The sequence below is a fragment of the Aspergillus wentii genome, assembly GCF_001890725.1.
Source record: "Aspergillus wentii DTO 134E9 unplaced genomic scaffold ASPWEscaffold_1, whole genome shotgun sequence".
In the NCBI taxonomy this organism is placed as follows: Eukaryota; Fungi; Ascomycota; class Eurotiomycetes; order Eurotiales; family Aspergillaceae; genus Aspergillus; species Aspergillus wentii.
The window spans coordinates 4,496,442-4,519,937 of record NW_024467832.1 but is presented as its reverse complement, the minus strand read 5'-3'; the positions used below and the strand labels follow the sequence as shown (position 1 = coordinate 4,519,937).

Sequence of the window (23,496 nt, the reverse complement as noted above, 5' to 3'; positions counted from 1 at the left end):
AAAGAGGAAAAAGAAACATCCAGGCTAGGGCTTAAGCTTGACAGCGACGATCATAAAAATTATTCCATCACCTGCATAACTGTACTACAGAGATTATGTATGATGACGATGCTTTCCATACAATCAGTCGCATTTGACAACCCCCAACAATACGGACTGCCTGAATCCCACCTTCAGTCCAACAGGGCTCAACAGATCTCGAAACTGCCTCTCAGAACGCTCTTTGGCCGAAAACAGGACCACCATGTTCAAGTCTCCATAGGCCTCCAATGAGGATAGCCTGGCCGCATTGTACGAACGAACCATGTTGCGAATTAAAAGAATCGAGTCTTTGCTCATGGCGTCGCGAACGGGAATGAGGATTTTCTGCGCTTCCTTGTCGGGCTAGGATAGTGAGTTGTAAGAAATCTATTTAACAATGATGCAATGGAAGAAGGAATACAACCGCAATCTCTGTCCTGTATTTTATAGACAGATCGGATCCTGCTTTACTGATTCTTCAGCGTCTTGCCAAATTGAGTTCAATTGATTTATCAGTTGTGGTCGTTGAATAGTCCGCTTTGCATGCTGCATAGATACTGCATATCTTCTGTTGTCTGACCGAAGCCTGTGCATATACATAACATCACTTTCAAAATAGATGCTGATTGTCTTAGGTTTACTACTTCTATCTACATAAGCAAACAAGTAAATATTTGTAGTATGATTGATTAAAAATGCACCAACACCATCTAGAAAACAGACAAGAGACTTGACCTCGTCGACTTCGGCATATTCGAGACATTTGGTAAATTCGATGGGAGGATTATGAGTGGCAAGGCCATGGTAGCCAAAGGTGCTTTGTCCGTGGAATACAGCAGCCATGGTATCAAGATGATGGATAGGAATGGATTGTAATGATCTTTGTTTATTCTACAGTCAAGTAGACAGACGGGTTTATATAGTATCTTCAGCTCGTCGTCCGACTAGACACAGATGAACAATTTGATAGCCAAAAGTACTTTATCCACCAGGATCGTCTACGACAATGCAGGTTTGTGAAATCAACAGGAGAAAAAGAAATACCGCTCAGTTGAATGGTCTTCAAAGCTCTCTATACAGTACTTCAAGTTTACCCCAAGTGGACCAACCTGCATATTCCTATTCCCACCAATGATGTGATGCTCTGCTGGAAGCGACTAGATTAGCCCTGCCACAGGCGATCTGGATGACAATCTGGATAGGTGAGATCCACTGTGAGATTGCCAAGCGAGATGGTGAAGTGTACACATGTCACTTCTCAATACATCATGCTAGAAAACATCAGCATCTGATCACATCATATTGAAGTATTGTCACGTACTTGATAAGCACCGTTTTTGCTTCGGTGTATTCGTCAATTCCTTGCTATTTGGACGATCAGCCATAATGGTATCACAGGGAACGATGCACTCTCTTACCTTTCCCAGCTCTCGTCCCCATCCACTTTGTCCTCGTCCTCCAAATGGAACGCTAGGATCGATAGTGGCACAGCAGTTGATACAGACAGTTCCGGTAGTGATCTTACTGGCCACCCGCATGGCTCGGTTGATGTCCTGGGTAAAGACAGCGCTATGCAGTCCATACGGGCTATTGTTTGCACAACTCACCACTTCGTCTTCGTCGGAGAAACCTGATATCACCACTACTGGACCAAAGATCTCCTCTTTGTGCACGGTGGCATTGGGCGATGGGTCAGTGAAGATGGTAGGACGAATCCAGCAGCCCTGTAGAGGTCAGCCAGCCAGCAACAGTAGCTATTCAACTAGCTAGTGAGAGACGGACCTTGTTGAACATCTGATCTCCGCCAGTAAGCAGTGTGGCTTCATTCTTGCCACTTTCGATAAAACTGGAGACGCGGTCGAAGTGGGCTCGATCCACCATGGGGGGATGCAATGTTGTTTCAGAGATTGCGTCTCCGTACTGCCCATCTACCTGTTGAAAGGCAGCCTGCATACGCTCGATCACCTGTTGCTTGATGTCGTTGTGGACGTAGATTCGCGAACTAGCAAAGCAAGCCTGTCCAGACAAGCCCACAATACCCTGGACACACCACTGGATTGCTACATCCATATTAGCATCTGGAAAGATGATGCTTGGACTCTTCCCGCCCAGCTCCAGCGAGACGCGTTTGAGGTTACTCTGTGCTGCAGCCTGGGCGATCTTCTTGCCCACCCCGACACTGCCAGTAAAGGAAATCTTGTCAATATCCATATGGGCGGCGAGAAGTCCACCCGTCTCACCGTCGCCTGAGATGAAGTTGATTACTCCAGGAGGAAAGCCCGCTTCATTGGCTAGGTTACCCAGATAGAGACTAGATAGTGGCGTCTTCTCGCTAGCTTTGATGATGATTGTGTTCCCCGCTGCGAGGCACGGTGCAGCCTTGAGGGCCATCAAGCCAATCGGCCCATTGTACGATATGACAGCCGCACAAACACCCAAAGGTTCACGATGGACGATTTTCAAAAGGCCAGTCCCATCATTGGAGGGGAAGGACTCCCCGCCTAGCTTTCCACACCATCCTGCATAATCTGAGTGGTCAGCCTGCATTAGTATGGGGCGATAAGAGATAAACTCACATCGGTACACCGTAGTCGTAAGCACCTTTTCAAAGCCATGAAAGACCTGCAAAGGCTTGCCGGTGCAGACCGCTTCGAGCAGAGCGATCTGATCTGCATGGGCCTCGATCAAATCGGCAAATTTCACAAGAATCTCAGCCCGTTTCGAGGGAGGGGTGTTGGACCATGCAGAGAATGCAGCCCGAGCAGCGGACACCGAGGCATCGACATCGTCTTGAACGGCTTTGTGCACGCTGTCCGTGACGATAGTGTCATCTTCCGGACTGTAGCAGCTCATCCGAGCTGGTGTCTTTGCCTCCACATACTACTGTTGTTAGACTAGTAGAGAGAAAAAAGAGTGAGAAACAAACCTGTCCGTTGATGAAAAGTTTCGTCTCCAGGGACGATCGATCGATGGTTTGGGTAGCCTTGGCACTTGGAATGTTGGCCATGGTTGGTCTGGAGGGGTTGTTGATGATGGAGATGGAGATAGCCTTTGGTCTCCATTTATAGCCTGGGTCGCAGCATCATCATATCTACTCGGCGATCTAGACTATATGGCCACGTCAGAGGGATAAGCATGAACTAAAATCTATTACCTACCATATACGGAGTATCACGAGACTAGAAGGTGGATGGCTGTGGAGGTATACTCTGTGATATCTAGTATGTAATGTGATTCGGACTGCAGATATAATGACGATCAAAGATGAGCTGCTCAAACACCATATGCCGATCTATGGCTAATACAGTAGTAGTCTCCATAGTTGCCACTTGCATCCTCGAAGAACCACTCGATTACTTTTCGCTGGTTTCTTCACTAAATGCTCCTTATGCAACTAATCGAAAGCGTATCACTCGACTTCTTCAGTGGATACCAATGGCCAAGCGAACTTGTATTCCTTGATTGCAACACACCGCTTCATCTAGACTGGTCTCGTCGATGCTGATGGAATGTGCATCCCGAGTATCAACCTATTCTCATCAGATGAATCATAGAAATAGGCTAAGCCCCTAAGGCATTGAGGCTGTGCGCGATTAGTGGGTATTCAACATCCAAAATTCATATCAACAGCGTGCTCTGCCCCTCCATCGTCCCCACGCCATCTCTGATTCACTAGCAAAATGACCAAATCCTCCTTTTCCCAGCAGCTCGACTATATCGTCGTCGGTGCTGGCGTGGCCGGCCTCACAATTGCCTCTCGTCTCTTTCAAGAACCATCCACCATCGTTCTTCTCATCGAAGCCGGTCCTGACGGCAGAGGTGACCCTCGCATTGAGACTCCAAGATTGCTAGCAGCCCTCTATGGCGATCCAACGCTAGACTGCGACTTTATGACAGAGCCCCAACCCCATGGTCTGAATTGCTAGATCCCCCAGCCTTGTGGTCGTGTGCTTAGTGGTTCTTCTGTGCTTAACTTTTCTCTGACTGTATCCGAGCCAGTCTGACTCTGACGCATGGGCTGATCTTGGGAATGAGAGATGGGGGAGTGAAGAGATGGCGCCGTATCTGTTGTCAGTTTTATACGTACCAGATGCCTAATGCTGCAAGGGCAGAGATGCTTGGTTTGAATGGGTACATGGGCAAAGACAACCAGGGATGTGATGGTCCGTTACCTGTTTCTTTCCCTGCCGTCTATGGACCGTTTAATCGAGCCTGGAATGAGGCATTGGGAGGGTTGGGCTGAAATAGTAATGCTGATCCTATCTTAGGAGAGAACTGGGCGCGTTTACCTGTCCTCTCTCCATGGATGCCACAAAGGGGATAAGGGGGTATGTAGTGGTGTATTATACGCCTGAGGTTGCGGCGAGAGGGAATCTGACTGTGTGGACAGAGACACAGGTTGAGAGGATTATCTTTGCTGATGACAAGCTAGATGGGAAGATAGTCGTAGGTGGAGTGCAGATACGCAGTCCATCTGAATCCACAATCGTCACTGCTCGACGTGAGGTTATTCTCGCTGCTGGAAGTCTGCAAACACCGCAGCTACTTGAGGTTTCATGGATTGGAAATGCCCAACTCTTCCAGAAGCATGGTATTCCGGTGATACTGGACCTCCCAGGCGTGAGATAATCTCCAAGATCATGTTATTGCATCGCTTAGCTATAAAGTGGCCGACGATCAGGTCTCGGGGGATGTCATGCGTGATCCGCAGGTCGTGCAGTATTTACCGCAGCCCTACCAGGAAACCAAAGGTGGTCCTCTGTCCGGGATGCCAATAAGCGCTGCATACATGCCGTTGGTGGATAGAGATGGGTCCGTTGGGTAAGAAGAGATCCATCGACTAGTGGATGAATACCCCCATCCAACTCAGACAACCCAGATGAAAGGAGAGAATCTCAACGCCAAATGCTTCTCAATCCCCAGCAGCTAACAGCCGAATACCTCTTCTTCCCAGCTCAACTGCGCACCAAACCCGGCCGTACAACAATGCACGATCTGCTCGAGAAAAAGGCAGTCGGAAACTACATCAGCATCCTGGCCATGCTCAGCCACTCTTTCTCATTAGGTTCCATCCACATCAAATCCTCGAATATACAAGAAAAGCCCGCTTTCAACCCAGACTATCTCTCCCACCCGCTCGACCTCGAACTCCTCGCCCGACACCCCCAATTTATCGACCGGCTTGTGCACACGCAACCCTTTCAGTCCTTTATACAGCCTGAATCTCGTATTCCCGCAGTGGACAAGGCGGATCTGGCAGAGTTGGACGATGCAAGGCATGTCGTGCAAGAACGGCGCTTTACCTGTTTCTACCCTGCGGGAAGCTGCTTCATGATGCCTGTTGAGAGTGGTGTAGTAGATTCGCAACTAAAGGTTCACGGTGTGAGTAACGTACGAACCGTCGATGCGTGTATATTCCCTCTCGAGCCGAGTGGGAATATCCAGGCGACGGTGTATGCCGTTGCAGAGAGGGCAGCTGATATGATCAGAGTCTAATAACCAATTAATTATCGAGATAAGAAGTAAACATAACTAAACAAAAATTGAAGAATTCTCAAAGTGCTACTGAAAGCCGCATCTTATTCATATTGCAGCCCTAAAGTGAGTATAGATCCTGATTGATAATCTGATTTGGGGGCCAAAAACACTATATCCAAGACTAGAAAGTAACTAAAGAATCCAAAGGATTTAAAGGATTCATTTTCTTTGTTCTTCTGATTCAGATTACAAATGATTGATTATAAATTCTGATTACCAATGCCTTTAATGAATCTATAGCATGTAGTTATGGGTATAAGTATGTTGTTCTGGAGTATCATCACCATCAACAACAACAACAACAACAATCACTTCTATTCAATCTCATTCAAACAATCAACCCAAATCCTCCAATTGAACCCATATAAAACAAAATGTCCAACCAAATGGCAACCCCCATCCGCCGCGTCGTCACCGGCAACAATCCCAACGGCACCGCCCACTTTGCCTCAGACGACATCCTCACCCCCTGGGATCCCACAACCTCCTCAACTCCCACCCCCGACGCCAACTTCGGCGTCATCCAAATCCACCGCTCCAAGTCCTTCCCAGCAGACAACACCCTCGACCTGCCCGATCCGCACCGCACCCTCGTTCCCCTCGCCGACACAAAGGGTCCCTCGTGCCGGATTCTCGACCTCCCGCCGGCTGAATCGGGGTGGTTCCATCGCACGCTGAGCTTGGATTATGCGGTTATCTTGAAGGGAAAGGTTGGGTTCATCACCGATGGAGGCGTGGAGAAGGTGCTGAATGAGCATGATGTTATTGTTTGTCGGGGGTCGAATCATGAGTGGGTGAATCGGGGAAGTGAGGTTGCGAGGGTTTTTGTCGTTGTTGTTCCTTCTAAGCCGCTTGTGGGTGAGGATGGGAAGGTGTTGGAGAAGACGCCTGCTGGGCCGGTTTATGATCCGGAGGAAGAGTGATCTATTCTATAAAACTACCTATTGCGTGTTGGAAGTATATACTTGAGGCAGTGAAAATTATGATTTGATACTCGCATTATGCTAAGGTAGCTGCATAGTTGTTGAGATACATATAAATAAGCTTATTCACCTATGAACTGCAGTCATAAGGTTATCTTACTAACTATAATATCCTCATCCTGATATTCAATCATCTAATAAAGTATCCTCAATCTTAAGCCCAAACAGGGTCAACGCTAGTCCCCCAACAGCAATGCCGATCACCCAATCAGAGCAAGCCAGGCCCGGTTTTTCCCCAGCCGGACTAACGCCCAATATTGGGGTATCACCTGACCTACAATCAATTTAGAAACAACTGATGGATGATGATGATGATGATAATGATACGATGGTAGGATTAGATGAGATTATTATAGAATATGAGGTCATACACAAACCGCATAAATCTGAATTAGGCAGTTTGGCATTTGCATGCATTTGCAGTATCTGGTATGTACTTTTAGGTAGCGCAACGGTTACATAGAGAGCAAAGCAAAGGAAAGCCCACACCGACTTTCGTGGCGTAAAATCAATAGTCTCTACTGCCGAATACCTACTAGGACGATAGTGCTCCGTACTAGCTATTATTATTCAGACTGTCTGAGAGCTAAGGGGATGTTTGCTTTTTTTCCATTTTTCGTATTCATTCTTCGCTGCCTTTTTTGCCCTCTTTGTCCTTCCGGTGTGGGTGTGCATGATTGGCGGAGTGGGATTGTCACATGTCTTTCTCTGGAATTTGACTGACGGACTGACTGGTAACAGCTGGGCAGCTTTATGTAGATGTAGTTGGTTTGAAAAGGATGTATTATCTATCTATAGTATATACACATGTACTGTATGAGGAATTTGAGAACAGTTTGCTGATCTTAGTGGAATCTGGGGTACCGTTTCTGGGGTAAAAAGAAAGCATCGTGTACGTATCTAACCTACGATCTCTGCGGAGACAGCAGCATTATTGGTTTGTTTATGTCGCACGTACATGGACGACGGGAGTCTATGTGTTGAAATAGAGGCTGATGACTGGCTGGCAGAGGATGATCTCAGGAACAGGCGACTAATTAGATGAGTGGCGTTGTTTTCTTGAATATGGATGGTGTTAACTCAGTTGGCAGGTGTTCATTCGATCCTTGGTCTATAATGAGTTGTCCAAGGTATGGATAGAAGACAATCGAATATTGAATAATACCATGTATGAGATAGAGATACTATGTACATAATAGGTGGCCATGTTGATATCTGGAAGAACCGGCTGGTTGCAACCATGGAAAACCATCGATCAACCAATCACATTCCACACTCAACAATACCAAATTTCGTCACTTTTTCCAAGAATGCAACCGCATCCTCCTTGCTCAAAGGCCCAAAACCCGTCATGCAGATCGGAAGATCCCTGACGTGGGGGTGTTACAGACCAGTTGAAGGAGGGGGGGGAAGAGGGGATACTCTGCTAGCAATAGAGTGTAGAAGCTCCCCCGCATTGCAGTCTCAACTAGACAGAGTCTCGAATCCTGTAAAGTGAAAATTCAGATGGGGATGACGATTGGGAAAAGCAAGTACTGTACTCTGGATAGCGTCACTCGACCAGACTTGACAAGTTGACGCTTTCTTGTGTCCGGGAAGCCGTGTGGCTATGACGTAACACCGTCCCCTCTCCGGTCGTTTTGCTTCTGCTCCCGATCCACGGGCCGTCAAGAAAGTGACTGCACGGCCAGAGTGAAGTGAAGTAATGATCCCATTCCCAACAGCTAGCTAGTGGATAATTCACTGCAGCTAGTAAGTTATCATCGCTCATTCGTATCGACTATCCTAGCCCAAACTGCATATTTATCATTTGGGGAGAAGTGAACCATCTCTCGACCCACCACGCAACCCGGCCACTCTGGGAAAAGTGTGGGTAAGGCGGTGCATCCTTGGGTGGGAACGCTGCCCTTTATAACCTCGACTCGGCCTTCGTTCTTGCTGCTGCTATCTACCCTGTCTTTTTTTCCTTTTCCTCTCTTTTCCCCCACCTGTGTCCTGTTCGACCTTTTCATCCTCCCCATCTCTTCTCCCCTATCCTTCTGCTTTTCTGCGCCGTTTGAACCACCATCATGTCGCGTACGAGGGTTCTGTTGGTCGGAGCTGCGGGTGAGACCGGAGGTTCTATCGCCAATGGTCTTCTGGAGAACCCGATTTTTGTAAGATTTCTACCCTTTCTACTCTATTTTCGATGAAGAAAATATTCTAACATCATGATAGGAGGTTTACGCTCTCGTCAGACCTAGATCCGTCCAGAAACCCGCCATCCAACGGCTGCAGGAACGAGGGGTTCACGTCCGAAGATGTGACCTCAGAGGCTCCGAGGAGTCTCTTGTGGATGCCCTCACCGAAATCGACGTCGTGGTCAGCTGCGTCGGTCCTGCTGAGCAACAGGATCAAATCCCCCTCGCTAGAGCCGCCAAGAAAGCTGGAGTCAAGCGATTCGTTCCCTGTGGGTTCATCACCATTGCCCCTCCGGGCGGCATCATGTGGTTGAGAGATGAGGTACCTTCAACGCCCACCCCCCCAACCCACTTTGGATGACATCACCGCTAACGGTTGTTTTCCTGCAGAAAGAAACTGTCTACAACCACATCAAGCAACTGGCCCTTCCCTACACCATCGTCGATGTCGGCTGGTGGTACCAGCTCTCCTACCCCAGACTCGAGTCTGGACGAGTCGATTATGCCATGACCACCGCAAACAACGAGATTGTGGGCGATGGAAACACACCGACCGCCATCACCGACTTGAGAGACATCGGTCGCTACATCGCCAGAATCGTCATCGACAACCGCACCTTGAACAAGATGGTTTTTGCCTACAACACCGTCTTGACACAGAACGAGATCTACCATCTCCTTGAAGAGATTAGCGAGGAGAAAATCCAGAGGAACTACGTAGGTCACCCAACCCCTGTCTGTCTTTTCATTAGCTCATCTATTAGATTCCCGAGGAAACCGTCTACACCAGAGTCCTCGCCGCCCGACAGGCCAGTGAAACCTATCCATTCGACCCTGTCAAGTTCATTCCCCGCTACTTGGCCGAATACCAACTGTCGTGGGGTATCCGTGGTGATAACAACCCGGAATTCGCCAAATACCTGGGCTACATCACCTCCAAGGAGCTGTACCCCGACTTTAAGCCGACCGACTTCAAGGACTACCTCGAGACCGTGGTCAGAGGCACGGCAAAGGGTATCTACACAGACCGTATCATCTCCCGGGCCCACCAACGGTCCTTCCCCCGCACCGAATCGAGCGACTCCCTTTATACCCGGATATTCCCAAGAACCGAATCCAGCGACTCCCTCTACATGTCCCGATAGACCGTTATGGATTGATATTCAAGGCGACGCTAGCCGTCCCCACTCAACTTGGTTTAGCGATGATGTATTTATGAACTCCTGTCGCTGGGGCAGACTGCGTTTGCTCTTGCTCGAGGGATTGCGCTTTTCTTTTCTCATGGTACATTAGACTTACCCGGGCGTTTGTGTTTTCATGGCTTCTGGGGGGATCAGAACCATCACTATATCACCGCTTTGCTCTCAATCTGGATTCTGGAATTCTAAATCTTCATTTCACATGCTTCTCAATAAGATTATGGTCGTACACTCAATTGGCAAGTTATCTGGGGTGTGGCTGCCCAGATTGGTAGGTGCTCTTGCCTACTTAAAAGTCTCCCACTACATTTACCAGCTGTTACCTTCATTCTTCATAGTACAGACTGACTACAATGTCTTGTCAGGTACTCACATTCGCTGCACCCATGCTTTGTCGCTCGGTATCATTTAAATTATTCATATCCCAACAATAACAATATCAGTGGGAATGTCACAATGCGAACGCCAACTACAGCACCCGATCCCAGAGTCGTCACAAGAGAATAGCGATGTTGCTTCTGAAAGTCCAAATTCAAACTGCTCCAGCTTCCTTCCAGGCCCAAATGATGGGCCTCCTCATTCTTTTGGTGATTTAAAGCCACGACAAGTCACCATGATCGGTCAGTTATTCGTCGACAACAGTTCAAGAGATCTATAGTATTAACTTGCGCTTCAGCCATCGGAGGAGCTATCAATACAGGCCTCATGGTTGGAGCCGGAAATGCACTTTCAGTGTAGGAGTCACTCTTCCATTGAACGGACTGCGCTGACGGTGATACCATAGGTCCGGGGTATGTCTTTCACGAGTTCTACGATTCCGTGCTAACACCTACAGCCCGTTGCTATCATCATTTCCTATACCGTTGTTGGCGTGTTGGTCTATGCAGTGCTGTGTGCTCTTGGGGAGGTGGCTGCCGCTGGGCCCGTGCCATCCACCGTCTTCGACCATGCCGAACGATTCTGCGACCCTGCTCTTGGGTTTACATTGGGCTGGATGTAAGCATCTTATCCGTTACCTTTTGGCACTTGATTGATTTGACTAGATATTGGTTGAAGTATCTGGTGGTAATGCCCAACCAGCTGACAGCTGCCGCATTAATCATCTCATATTGGCTGGACGCCGAGTCCGTTAATCCGGGGGTCTGGATCACAGCGTTCCTGGCTCTCATCATTACTGCCAACTATCTTGCTACACCTTTTTTTGGAAAATTCGAATTCTTTCTGTCTGCATTCAAGGTTCTGGTGGTGCTTGGGCTGATCATATTGTCTACCGTCCTTGTATTCGGGGGTGGCCCGGATCACAATATGAAAATGTTTAGATACTGGAAGAATCCAGGGCCCTTTCCATACAACGACACTGGAGTACTAGGGAAGATCCGTGCCATTTCTAGGACCATGCCGTCCGCCACGTTCGCCTATATCGGTAGTGAACTCATTGGGATGAGCATACTACACACCCCAGATCCTCGCAGGACTGCATCTCAAGCGATCAGGCTAACCTTTTACCGAATATTTGTGTTCAACATCCTCTGCGTCACGCTGGTCGGCATGCTCATACCTTATGATTCGGAGCTTTTAGCCTTTGCCCACGACGCCGTCAAACCAACCATGGCTTCGGTCTTTGTCGTGGTAATTCAACTGGCTAAATTAAACGCACTCCCGAGCATCTTGAATGCGTGTATTCTGATATTCGTATTGTCATCTGCCAACTACGGTCTTCACATGTCAACTAAAACAATCTATGGGTTGTCGCGGGATAAAAATGCCCCTGCCTTTCTGTCTCGGACTGACCAGAGAGGAACTCCCGTCTACGCTCTCGGCGTATGTTCCACCCTAGCATCGTTGGCTTATCTGAATGTTTCCAGCAATTCAAAAGCACTTTTTGGATATTTTGTCAACTTGGTCACCATGTTCGGCCTTCTCACATGGATTTCAATCCTCATCACCCACATCTCGTTTGTGCGAGCACTCAAAGCCCAGGGAGTACCTGACGAGGCTCTTACCTTTAGAGCACCATTAGGGTCATTTGGGTCAGGGGCAGCTCTAGTCTGTTGCTTTCTTGTTTCACTGATGAGAGGCTTCGAAATCATCGACCAGGCTGCGAGTGGCAAAGGATTCGACTATACAAATTTCATCACCTCCTACCTAGGAATTCCGTTATACCTTTGCTTGGTTATTGGATACAAGCTTGTCACCAGATGCAAGAGAATCAAACCCATCGAAGCTGATTTGTGGAGCGATCGATCTGTCATAGCCATGGGAGTAGCAGAAGAAAAGGCCAGCAAACAGAAAGGCTTGATAGATAGAATCATCGGAGCATGGCTGCTCTGATACAATCCACTTATTCTTTACCTGCTTCCATTGTAATCCTCCGTATTCCATATTCGAGTTCGATGCTCTGTATCAAGGCAGGAGTAATCCCCTCTTGTTCTTGCGGGCGGTGGATCCTGGCTGTTAACCGAAACCATAAAACCCCGAACTATAGCTACCAGACACTACCAGAGATAGCATTGACTTGTCTATCAAAATGGATGCAGACAGCGACCAAGAAGGAATGATCATCTCATCTGCAGGAAAAGAAAGCAAAGACCGCGAGTGCCGCACCAATTGACGGCGTCACCACGGCTGGTGGTGATTCGCCAATAGCGCCAACCCCTACTGGTTACTGGGGCTATCGACTTTTCGATCCCCTCCTTCTTTGTCTCCCCCACCACGCTCAATCCACACGTCTTTTTGAGTTTACCTCGTCTTTTCCTGTTTGCTCATTGCTGCCTATCCTACAGAGCATCTTTTCAAAAATACATGCACTGTTTTCTGATTGATCATTTTACTCTGGCATGATGTGGGACGGAAACGGCCCGTTGCATCCACTATTTGTTTGTTTGTTCTGAAAGCCTCTCAGCGGGGGGATAGTTGACTGATGAGCCTGAGTTTTGTCTTTTTATTTGATTTAGCATCGCATGTTTAAGCCAATTGCCTTTTGTTGAATAGAAGAAAACTTGAAAAATTCCGCTTGCTTCCCCAGACCGGATAGTTACGGTCTGCTTAGCAAGCTAAGCAAGCAAACATGGCTTCCCCCCGTACGCCAGTCAAAAGTGGAACAGAGCTACAGGTGGTGATTGACAAGATCAACGAGGAATTCTCCCTGAGACTACCTAACCCACATCTTTACTCGCCGTCGAAGAAGGAGGACAGGGACGAAGACCGTCTGGGATGGCGTGGCTATCTGGGTATCAAGCGGCTTTACTTCAGCCGGAGTGTGAATCTGCAGGAAGTACTGAATAACTTTGAAGATTGGGTTCTGTCCGAGTACAGGCCCGGGCCATCGAGGGGGGATTCTTCTGTTCTGCCGCGGGGGATGCAGATGCAACTAGCAGCCGGGGGTGGCGGTGGGGGGTGGCTTTCTGAAGCGGATCGAGAAAGGCGGCTGGAGTATTTGATGAAGTTGATTGATGATGAGATATACCTGCTCAACAAGGGTTCGTTCTCCCCGTACACAAAGGAAGCCAATATGGGCATGCGGGGGCTGCCTGGTGGATTATCACGGCCGTTGAAAAGACGACTGTCAGAGGAAGACGAGGATGAATTTCACACTGCGCCTAACTCGCCTGTCAAGGATGGTGATGCCATCGCTCACTCTCCTGCGTTGGATTTAAACAACTTTGAAGACCCGCACCTCGAGCCTTCGGTGCATATGGCGAAGACGCCCAAGTTCGAAGAACGAAAGACACCGTCTAAGTTTCTGGAGAAACTCACAGCGCCGGATAAGCTGCCGCGATATGATGGTGTGCCTGGGGCGCAGAACGGGCCGGAATTCAGTTTCTCGACGACGGCGTCTTCGCATCTTTCTGATTCGCGCGTTGGTGGGATTGGGGCGTCGTTTACCTCGAATGCGACTGATATTACGGAGCCGATGATTGATGATGAGTCGCTTTATGAGGATTCAGTTGTCGGGCAAATGACAAATCACGACGCGAATATGACATTCGACACATCACAAGCGACGGAGGAATATCTGTCTGAGCGTGCGCAGTATTCCATTGAAGGGAAGATCATCGATGAGCTGCTTCAGAATGGACCGTTTGCGAGCGAGCAGTCGTTTCCAGCCTCAGTGCCTTTGCGATATCGATATGAGCTGGAAAGAATCGGTAGAGCGTGGAATGTACCCTTCAAGCAGATGTTGAAAGGCAACAACGTCTCCTTCAACTATGGTGATTTCTGGAAATGGATCGAGGGACATAACCAGCGAGGCGAGAATGTGCTTCCCGAGAAACCTACTCGCAGGGCCTTTGATGCGGCCGTGGGAGACTTCAAGACGGATAAACACTCCGAGGTGGTTGTGCTAACAGGAGACCTGGACTGGTGCGATGAATCCGAGCCGGGAATCCTGAAACTAAAATTGAACCCGCTAAAGACTGAAAAGACATGTCGTTTTCACAGACGGTTCGGGTCGGATAGGTTTCTGAGCCTGACGATACCGGCACCCGCACAACCACCGCGACATCTGCGATTTACCTCCCATCCGACATTGTTGCGCGAAACCATAGCCTTGTGGCTGACGCAAAATGTGCATCGGTGCTTGGGGAGGACGTGGAAGCCGTTTTACGTGGCACAGGTCAAGTCGAAACGCAAAAGCAAGGGTGTAGAACCCAGATTCAAGGTGGAATTTTTTGCCATCGGCGGCAAGGATTTTGATCAGATATCAATGGCACCGCCGGTAGCTCCGAGCAAGCAACCAAGTGACAGACACACGCCGATGAGTTTGAATGCGCTCATAGAGTGGCATATGCCTACAGATGCGAATGTCGACGAGTCCAACTGCAAGCTCTTTCAGCGAATCTCGTTGGGGCTTTCGAAAACGTTTGCTACGGTCTCTCTAAAGCCGAGACAGGTTCTCTCGTTGTCAGACGCGCGCGAGCCAGGTGGGATGAAGATGAATGATGGGTGTGCCCTGATGTCACGGAGTCTAGCTAAAGAGATCTGCGATTCGCTGGGCATCTCAGGCAACACGCCTAGTTGTTTCCAGGGAAGAATAGCAGGAGCCAAAGGGTTATGGATGGTAGATAAACACCAAACGCATATTTCTGCCGACGGCGACGATAGGTGGATCCAGATTTCAGATTCCCAGTTGAAGATCAAGCCACATCCGTGTGACTGGCGGGAGCCGGTTGACGAGGAGAAGCTCACATTCGAAGTTGTGATGTGGTCAAAGCCACCGCATCCCGTCGACCTAAATATTCAACTTTTGGCGATCCTGGAGCACGGTGGGCGCATCAAGGAGTATGTAGCGGAACTCACCCGGGCTGGGATACAGGCGCTGTATCAGGATTTCGCCGAGGTGCTTCAGTCTAACAGCAACGTTCTTTGTCGGGGTCTTGTTCAGAAGATTCGACCAGCGGCCGATGATGGCGGTAGGTTGATGGCACACAATGTCAGGCGACTGGAGCAGTGGACGGCGAATGACACGGAGTGCATCATTCGACTGACAGAGGCTGGGTTTGCGCCGCAGAGCTTTTATCCTCTTCGTAAAAGGCTCGGACGGTGTTTGAGGGACTTGCTGGATCGATCTGTAGACGAGCTCCATATCGAAGTGCCCCTGTCTACGTATGCATTCTGTATCGCGGATCCATACGGGGTGTTAAATGAGGATGAAGTCCATTTCGGGCTCTCCAATAACTGGCGCGATCCTAACGGCCAGTTCGAGGATAACCTGTTAGACGGGATGGATGTCCTGGTTGGTCGTCTTCCCGCTCATCTTCCATCAGATATTCAGCGCAGAAGAGCAGTATGGAAGCAAGAACTTCGTCATTTCAAAGATGTCATCGTCTTCCCTACTCGAGGCAAAATTGCCCTAGCTCATATGTTGTCTGGTGGTGACTACGACGGCGACACGCCGTGGATTTGCTGGGACCAGAATATCGTCCAGAATTTCTACGATACCGACCTACCCACTGAGGAGTTTCCGGCGGAGCATTTCGGTCTCACGAAGCATAGTGTGCCTATGCGGGAGATTCATAGCATGGATGAGTTTCTGCAGAGCGCGTTCACGTTTAATATGACACTCTCCAACCTGGGACGGTGTTCACTTGAGCACGAAAAGATCTCCTACGACGAATCGATTAACTTGGACAAGGCGAAAGAGCTGGCGTGTCTGCTCAGTCACTTGGTTGATGGTCGTAAGGGGGGTGTGCATTTGTCTGAGCCAGCGTGGCAGCAGTACCGGAAACGCATCAGTCCCTGGGCCCGCGACCTGCCGGCATACCGCAATCCTGATCGTCGATATAAGAAGTCGAATATCATCGACTATCTGAAGTTCGAGGTAGCTCGGAAGGCGAAACACGCAGTCCTGGAACAGCTCGAGCAGTCATTCCCCGAAATGGAGAGTCATGGCACCTGGGACGAGGATCTTATCCGGCCGTGGGATGAAGCACACGAGATTGCAGAAACTGATAAGCCGAATGGTCTATACGCAGTTTTGGAAAACGTGTCTCGGGATGTTAAAACCTTTCACGATCGCTGGGTGACCTCTCTCTCTGGGGAGAAGGACTATTCCCCTGTAGCTCGCGATGCCGTAGAGCGAGTCAAGACCATCTCGCCTCCATCGGGGGATCATCCCCTGATTCATACATGGCAGAACAGCCAACATGAGTGGCTTCGGCTGTTGGCTTCGTGTACGTACAAGAGATACTCACATTCTAGTTTTGCGATACATGCATTTGGGGAGACGCTGTGTCAAATTAAGGCGGCTACATTGCCTAACCGGATTATTGCGAATGAGATCGTGGCATGTTATCGGGTCAATCAAAAGGTGGTGTCCCAATTGACAGCCAAGGAGGTACCAGAGGAGGATGAAGGAGAGGGAGATGAGTACGAGGGCCAAGAGGCGGTTGAAGCTATGATGCAAGGGATTCAAATGCCGGGAGGATATTATGATCTTGACGATGGGATATCTGTAGAGTGATTGAAGGATGGAGGTTTAAAGGATCGATAGGCCACACTCTATATCTTAACAGTTACAACTGATGCCTCAGGCAGGCATATATTGACACCTGAGGTGTCAGTTCCGGAGAACGCAAGCAGCAGGCGGTGAGACGGGTGTCGCTAGCACACTGTCACATGCGCCCCACCAGCGAATCAGAAGCAAGGAATGACATAAGATTTCAGCGACCAAATCCGCTTCTTCCACGACGGATGAAAATCCGGCAGATGAGGAGACTTGCAGCTTCAGCCGAGTTTGGCATGTGAAGAAGGATGCTGCTGGCGGGGATGATGCGTTGGACTGCTGGATTCAGTAGTCTTAGTCGCTGAGGCGAAGAGGATGGAGGGATTCTGTATAGCCCCACGAATAATGGTGCGTTCTGAATCATGAGCCGAGATTGCCAGAAATACGATACGGAGATACGCAGGCTGTCGCATGTCAATCATCCATCGCAGAGCAATTAATAATGCAAACAACTCGTAGAGAGAGGACATGTGAATATGAATATAATATTCTTTTTACTTGGCAATGATAATAAAATAATAAACGAATAATCGTACGTAGCCAAAGCATATTGACTCGGACTCGGTTTCCTCTTGCGTGGCGCGGATTTCTCTCCCTTCTTTCACGTGAAGACAAGATGAAGTTTTGATTCTCCAGATTTCCTCCACCTCCCAGTCACACCCTATTCTGCGCCATGAACAGTCCTCGTTTTTAGTTCTTCTCCCTGTCATCTGGTAACGATCGTCAGTTTCATCCCAATTTGTGTTTTCTCTTTGGACTATTTGCTGCTAGGGCAGTCAGTCATGGACCACCGTCCTGGCGGATTCGCTGCCCCGAACACCACCACCGCTTCACCTGGAGGCACCACCACTGAGACTTCTTCGTCTACTTCTTCCTCCTCTCCGTCGGTGTCTACCACTTCCCATCCTTCTTTTCAGCATGTCCCAACCTCCATGATGGAAGTCGATAATCAGTCCGCCGTCGAGGATCGCTCTCGTCGAGCCACCAGTGTTCTCTCCATGGATGACATTGAAGCCGCCCAGGCCCTCGAGGGCCTTCGTTCGGGTATGCCGTCCTATATTCACTCTTTAAATCATATATACTAACAATCCAAGAATATGCACACTCTCCTCGAACCCCATCACAGCAAACTCCCACCACCGTCTCCCCCACCTCCGACCCTAAACATCCAGAACCTCTCCTCTCCCTCCTCACCTCCACCCATCCGCTCATCTCCTCCGCCATCACCGGGTCTATGACCGCCTATACCACCTCCAAATCCTACTCGCCCCGTTTCAAGTCCGGAGCCGAGTTCATCGAACGCACCATCGGCACTCCCGTCGCCAAATCCGTCGGCTCGGTCGGTCGAAAGACCGGCGTTGATCGTGGTCTGCGCTGGGCTTTGCAGCGGAAAGCGTCCAGCTCGTCCAATGCCAATCGCACAAAGCGGCGCAAGGTGAATGGGGAGGCGGATGTGGAGAAGGGGGTTGGGGCGGGCGAGGAAATCGAAGAAGACGGTGACGCCGTGCTGTCGCATCGGGTGCGGAGTTCGTCCGATGTTTCATTTCCCGAGACGCTTCCGCCGTATGATGATCAGAAATCGCCGAATTATGATGACGTTGGGCGTGAGAGGCAGTCGAGACAAAATTGGCAGAGTCGCTTGGTTATCTCCACGTCTGGTCTTGGTGTTGCGATGAGTGAGGAATCGCTGCGCAGCTTGCAGTACTGTCTTACATGGCTGCGATGGGCCAATGGACGTTTGGGTAAGGCGATGACTGCTCTGCAGGGCGCTTTGAAGGAATGGGATGATTCCAGACAGCATGAAGGGGACTCGCTGCTGTCGCAACGCATCCAGGCCGTTAGGGAAGATGTGCTGTCCACACTGAAGCAGGTCGTGGACGTTATCTCCAAGTACGCAGGAGGAGCATTGCCCGAGAACGCGCGACTCCTGGTCCGTCGACATCTCACTTCTTTGCCGCATCGGTTCCAGGTCGCCTCAACCTCCAACCCACCGCCTGATTCCCCCTCAGCCGCGTCGGATGCCACCGTTGGGGCCCATCGCATTCTAGTTCTGGCGCAAGAGGGACTGGACATGATGGCGCAGGTCAGCGGTGTTGTAAACGACACTCTGGTCAGCGCGGAGCTCTGGTGTGAACGACTGGGCAGGAAGCGGCCATCGGATAGCAAGAATGCTGCCGAAGCTGAACAGTCTGAGCCACCGCAGCAGCAGTCGTTCCAGGCTGATGTTAAGCAGCCTATTCTCCCTGAACCTGAAACAGGTGATGTTCAGATGACTGGAATGGAGAAAGTATAAGTCTCCATATCCGGGGTATCCATCGCTTGGACGCCCTCCACGCGTGCAAGCGATATACAGATGTGAATAAGCCACCTAGAAGGTGGATGTCGAGTGTTTATTGCAAAACCTACTGCCTCTTCAGGACATTCATCACCCTCCTGACCGATTGATTATTTTCGCCGACATACCAGTCTTTTCACAAAATTTCCTTGTGTCATGGTCTTTTATTTCTTCAATTGATATCCGCTTTGTTTGTTTTGCCCAATGAAATGGCGTTTCTCTTGGTTGGATGGATATTGGACACTAGAACTTAACATCTAGCTTCCAAGGTTCTTCTATATTTACCTCTTGACCACTCGTTTATGAGGTTTTGTCGTGGCTTGCCTTCAGTGGCGATACTGAGATGTGTATCTAGGCTTTGGATGCCTCGTCTTTCACATGAATCCTACAGTGCATCAAAATGATCCATTTCCACCTCCCTCACCAGATTCTTCCCCCCATTCTTCCAGCAATACACCCTCACTTTTACCTTCACTCTCATCTTTTCCCTCTGCTTCCTCCTTTCCTCCATAATCCCCATCCACTTGATCCCAGCCTCCTCCACCCGTTCCTGTCTCCCCCTCCATCTCCGTCTCCAAAGCGCCGTCTGCAACATCATAGACCGATTCTCATCCCCAGGCCATCCCCATCTTCTCATCTTCAACCCCTTTCTGGTCTCCCCCCGTCCATCAACCGCATCTAACCTCCATCTCCATTTCCTCAACTCATGCATCTCCTCCACATTCCGACATAACGTCAAAACCCCACACCGTGCAAGATAGTGATGATGAATGTGATAGTCGACTTTATACCGCGCATAAAGCTCAGCATCCTCATTCTCATCCTCCAACCCCATCCCCATATCAACCTCATCCTCCCTCTCCCTCGCCACCAACTCCCAATACCGCTCCCTCTGCGCCTCCGTCACTAAACACCCATATCCAGGCTCCATATATACCGGCACCGCCTCAAGCGGCGAAACAGCATCATCGCTCTTTTGGTGGTGTCTCGTAAACGGGGGGTCCCGGGTGGGATTGTAGATGCCTGCTGCTAGGTCTGCGTAGAAGGCGGGCTTTGCGGGTGTGGGGGTGCAGGTTGTGCATGATAGGGCTTCTTGGAGGGTTTTGTTCTAATTCGTTGGTTCGGTCAGTATCTCAAGTAGTATTTGGTATTGCGGGGGAGAAAGGGATGACGGGGGAGGGGAAGGGAAGGGAGGGACATACCATTTCTTGTTCTTCGGGTGTTGGGCTCGGATTTGCGTTTGCATTTTGATCTGAGTCTGTGGTTAGATGCATGGTGATAATATTATACCAAGATTGATCATATAATATATTCAATTCTAGTATAGTCTAGTAGTATTTTTATCGATTTCATCATGGTACGCTTATATAGTACTTATACTTCCAATCTGAATAAGAATTGTCAGCATGACCACCGTCATGTGTACAACTTCCCAGCTGAATAACAAGTCTCGAGATCCATTCATTCATTCATTCATTTCAGTCAGTCATGTCACCAGTTTTCTTTATGATATAATGGGTTTGAATACAGGATAAATGAATGGTATTGATCGGATGATTATATGTGGGTTGTTTGTTGGGTTTGTTGTTTCGGGTGGCTTTGTATATATGTAGCTTTGTTGGGGGGTGTATAATAAAGAGTGGTTGCGGTAGACCATTCCATTAATTTGATTAAAATGTCGTTTTATGTCTATGAATTCTTTGCTTTATTCGGAGGGACTGTAGAATAAATAGTGTTTCATGTTTTGTTGTGTAGATATTATTGGCAAAAAAGCACAAAGACGTCTTGAAGGTAAGGACATATATTTCTTTGTGCCAGCCAGGTCTTTGATCTAACTGCTACTCGTTTTGTTCGAGATATCCATATCGAAGGGAGAGTAGAATTGGTTTTATATTGTCTCATCGAGCTCGACAATCCCGTTGTGAATATATATTTTGCAGACCACAGAAACTGCTAGTCAAGCAGGCTTTGTTGCTAACAGTGAATATATGACCTCACTGTATTTGCTTTTTCTTCTCCCTTCAACTTGTGACACTATCAAAATGTCTCTACACTTAATTACCATCTTCCCCTCTATTTGTCTCTTTCTATCCTTCGCCTTTATCATTTTTCGATATCGCAGGCAGATAATCGACGCATTCCGATGTCGACGCAGACGATGGAAATACAATCATCTAGAAGACGATGACAAAGCGTAAGTCAGGAACACAACCCCTCCAGTCAGGATTGTAATGACGGTTTCTTGCAGGGATGAATCGATTGAGTTGAATACGGCTTCCTTCCGCCTCGCCGCAGACTCAGATAACAACTCGGACATCGAGAAAGGAAAGAAATCCGAGCGAAACAATCATACCGTACTCTCCAAATACTTCGATCCTGATACTTCGCTTCTCCGAGAGGAAATCATGGAGCCCCTTCCTCCAACCCCTAGCTGGGAGCGGGATCTTAACCGACGCATCGACGAAGGGAGGGGGTTGGGCGCTTGGGCAGACCGAATTATAGACCGGGTAGCCAGGCGATTTCAGAGTGCTATGGAGGTTAATGCCACAGATGAGCCAGAGGCATTTGTATAGCGACAAACGACAGGTCACTTTTACCAGCACCAGGCAGCTCGTTTCTGATTGACGGGGCTCTACAGCCAAGTGCTGCACGCTGCAAGACTAAATGCTGCATGGTTTCGTGGCTCCCATCATTCTTTGTGCTCTTCCCGTAAGGTTCCTGGCTCAAGTCGATATCGAAATTGCCCAGGTTGTTGAAACCTTAGGCAGCGCCACATCACCCAATCCTGCCTTTGTGTATACTGATTATAATAGCCAAATATGAGATGTCCAAAAATTAATCATGTCCAAGATTCATTCATTCATCTATCATTCAAAAATATTCTTATGTTCATAAACATAACCAAACGCAAAATAAGGTCGTAAACCAATCATACTAAATTACGGAGCGCAGTAACCTCCATCGACAACAAGGTCGGCACCGGTGGTGTAAGTGGCGGCATCCGAGGCCAGGTAGAGGTAGGCACCCTTGAGCTCCTCAGGGCGACCCTCACGGCCCATGGGGGTCTTATCCTTCCAAATGTTCTTAACCTCCTGGGGTACGAAGTTGGAGATCTCTGTGGCGATGTAGCCGGGGGAAACGGTGTTGGCACGGGCAAACCTGACCCATTCAACGGCGAGAGATTTACCTATCAATGTTAGATTCAGTGCATAAAAAAGAGGGGAAGACAGTAACATACAGAGATGGATAACACCGGACTTAGCAGCGTTGTAGGCAGCCTGCATCTGGGGGAAGTTGACGATGTGGCCGCTCATGGACGCAGTCGCCACAAAGCTACCGTAGGTAAAATTTGTCAACTTGTTTCCGTTCAGGTCAGTACCCTGCTCCTTTTGCCTCCTCCAGTGGGCAGCAGCAGCCCTAGCACAGTAGAATGTACCATCCAGGTCGATGCTGACCACGTCGGAGTAGTGCTTCAGAGGGCCATCCACCATGGGTCCCTCAGTCCATGGAACACCAGCATTGGCAATGAAGATATCCAACCGGCCGTTGAAATCCTTGACGACCTGGTCAACAGTGTCCTGGACGGCCTGGGCATCGGTGATGTTAATCTGGTAAGCTTTGGCTATAGGCGTTGTTAGTTTCTGTATGCATGCAGAGCAATAATATCACTGAGAAGATGAACATACTTTGAACACCGTACTTAGAGGCAATATCGGCCGCCCGCTCAGGACACTTGGTGTTGGTGTTGTACCACATGGCAACATTAGCACCAGCTTCGGCCAGACCATTTGCTACGGCAAGACCGATACCAGCACCAGCGCCGGAGACGATGGCGGTCTTTCCCTTGAGCGAGAACAGACTCAACAAGCTGGGATGCTCGGGGGCGGTAGTATTTTCGTGGACGAAAGTACCACTCTTGGTGATGGGGTTGTTGGCCATGATGTACTATGTAGTCCTGTTCAGAAAAATGGGGCAGCGGAGAAAAAGATCGTGCAGATAAAGTTGGAAGATGAAAGCTGTCAAGCAGCAGATCAGTCCGAGAACCGTTTATATAGGAGGGGACTGGTCTATGTAATACCCCAACAGCATCAGGCAGTGAGAGATGCGTTGGCGGGGTCATCATGTCCGATCCTCCCTTCCAAGCTGTGCTCTTTGTCCATTCTGTCTTGTCGTAGCTAACTTTCAGCAAGCTGGTTAGTCTACATAGTACCTTGACTGCAGACTGAGCACCCGAGAT

General features: G+C 49.0%; 11 protein-coding genes across 11 annotated transcripts; 7 read left to right on the top strand and 4 right to left on the bottom strand.

Annotated features, from left to right (window-relative positions):
* Positions 1–105: 105 nt before the first annotated feature.
* Positions 106–557, bottom strand: ASPWEDRAFT_35333 (uncharacterized protein). The gene has a single exon (XM_040834204.1). It carries the CDS (start codon positions 337–339, stop codon positions 124–126), a length of 216 nt encoding a protein of 71 aa, XP_040695406.1. The 5' UTR covers positions 340–557; the 3' UTR covers positions 106–123.
* Positions 558–885: 328 nt separating this feature from the next.
* On the bottom strand, positions 886–3,034 carry ASPWEDRAFT_125855 (uncharacterized protein). Its single transcript, XM_040829198.1, has 6 exons — positions 2,948–3,034; positions 2,598–2,901; positions 1,804–2,549; positions 1,440–1,745; positions 1,343–1,386; positions 886–1,292 (listed from the first exon to the last, which is right to left on the bottom strand). Exons 1-6 carry the CDS (start codon positions 3,026–3,028, stop codon positions 1,280–1,282), a joined length of 1,494 nt encoding a protein of 497 aa, XP_040695405.1. The 5' UTR covers positions 3,029–3,034; the 3' UTR covers positions 886–1,279.
* A 667-nt stretch (positions 3,035–3,701) lies between these two features.
* On the top strand, positions 3,702–5,517 carry ASPWEDRAFT_56760 (GMC family oxidoreductase; the record flags this gene model as incomplete). Its single annotated transcript, XM_040838304.1, has 5 exons — positions 3,702–3,933; positions 4,059–4,254; positions 4,290–4,612; positions 4,647–4,842; positions 4,908–5,517. 5 exons carry the CDS (start codon positions 3,702–3,704, stop codon positions 5,515–5,517), a joined length of 1,557 nt encoding a protein of 518 aa, XP_040695404.1.
* Positions 5,518–5,768: 251 nt separating this feature from the next.
* ASPWEDRAFT_35331 (cupin domain-containing protein) lies at positions 5,769–6,656 on the top strand. The gene has a single exon (XM_040834203.1). It carries the CDS (start codon positions 5,934–5,936, stop codon positions 6,480–6,482), a length of 549 nt encoding a protein of 182 aa, XP_040695403.1. The 5' UTR covers positions 5,769–5,933; the 3' UTR covers positions 6,483–6,656.
* A 1,955-nt stretch (positions 6,657–8,611) lies between these two features.
* Positions 8,612–10,236, top strand: ASPWEDRAFT_56758 (aromatic alcohol reductase; the record flags this gene model as incomplete). Its single annotated transcript, XM_040838303.1, has 4 exons — positions 8,612–8,698; positions 8,760–9,044; positions 9,113–9,439; positions 9,487–10,236. The coding sequence occupies 4 exons, from the start codon at positions 8,612–8,614 to the stop codon at positions 9,865–9,867; spliced, it is 1,080 nt and encodes a 359-aa protein (XP_040695402.1). The 3' UTR covers positions 9,868–10,236.
* A 360-nt stretch (positions 10,237–10,596) lies between these two features.
* On the top strand, positions 10,597–12,252 carry ASPWEDRAFT_147616 (putative amino acid permease; the record flags this gene model as incomplete). Its single annotated transcript, XM_040829528.1, has 3 exons — positions 10,597–10,653; positions 10,757–10,917; positions 10,965–12,252. The coding sequence occupies exons 1-3, from the start codon at positions 10,627–10,629 to the stop codon at positions 12,250–12,252; spliced, it is 1,476 nt and encodes a 491-aa protein (XP_040695401.1). The 5' UTR covers positions 10,597–10,626.
* Positions 12,253–12,988: 736 nt separating this feature from the next.
* On the top strand, positions 12,989–16,882 carry ASPWEDRAFT_102291 (RNA dependent RNA polymerase; the record flags this gene model as incomplete). Its single annotated transcript, XM_040827463.1, has 1 exon — positions 12,989–16,882. The coding sequence occupies one exon, from the start codon at positions 12,989–12,991 to the stop codon at positions 16,880–16,882; it is 3,894 nt and encodes a 1,297-aa protein (XP_040695400.1).
* A 974-nt stretch (positions 16,883–17,856) lies between these two features.
* ASPWEDRAFT_99437 (putative clock controled protein (Ccg-8)) lies at positions 17,857–19,217 on the top strand (the record flags this gene model as incomplete). Its single annotated transcript, XM_040839664.1, has 2 exons — positions 17,857–17,968; positions 18,019–19,217. The coding sequence occupies 2 exons, from the start codon at positions 17,857–17,859 to the stop codon at positions 19,215–19,217; spliced, it is 1,311 nt and encodes a 436-aa protein (XP_040695399.1).
* Positions 19,218–19,644: 427 nt separating this feature from the next.
* On the bottom strand, positions 19,645–20,533 carry ASPWEDRAFT_167728 (uncharacterized protein; the record flags this gene model as incomplete). The annotated part of the gene is made up of 2 exons (XM_040830194.1): positions 19,645–20,367; positions 20,462–20,533. 2 exons carry the CDS (start codon positions 20,531–20,533, stop codon positions 19,645–19,647), a joined length of 795 nt encoding a protein of 264 aa, XP_040695398.1.
* An 878-nt stretch (positions 20,534–21,411) lies between these two features.
* Positions 21,412–21,909, top strand: ASPWEDRAFT_35324 (uncharacterized protein). The gene has a single exon (XM_040834202.1). It carries the CDS (start codon positions 21,491–21,493, stop codon positions 21,830–21,832), a length of 342 nt encoding a protein of 113 aa, XP_040695397.1. The 5' UTR covers positions 21,412–21,490; the 3' UTR covers positions 21,833–21,909.
* Positions 21,910–22,198: 289 nt separating this feature from the next.
* ASPWEDRAFT_99179 (putative carbonyl reductase) lies at positions 22,199–23,198 on the bottom strand (the record flags this gene model as incomplete). The annotated part of the gene is made up of 3 exons (XM_040839643.1): positions 22,199–22,446; positions 22,498–22,881; positions 22,946–23,198. The coding sequence occupies 3 exons, from the start codon at positions 23,196–23,198 to the stop codon at positions 22,199–22,201; spliced, it is 885 nt and encodes a 294-aa protein (XP_040695396.1).
* Positions 23,199–23,496: the final 298 nt, after the last annotated feature.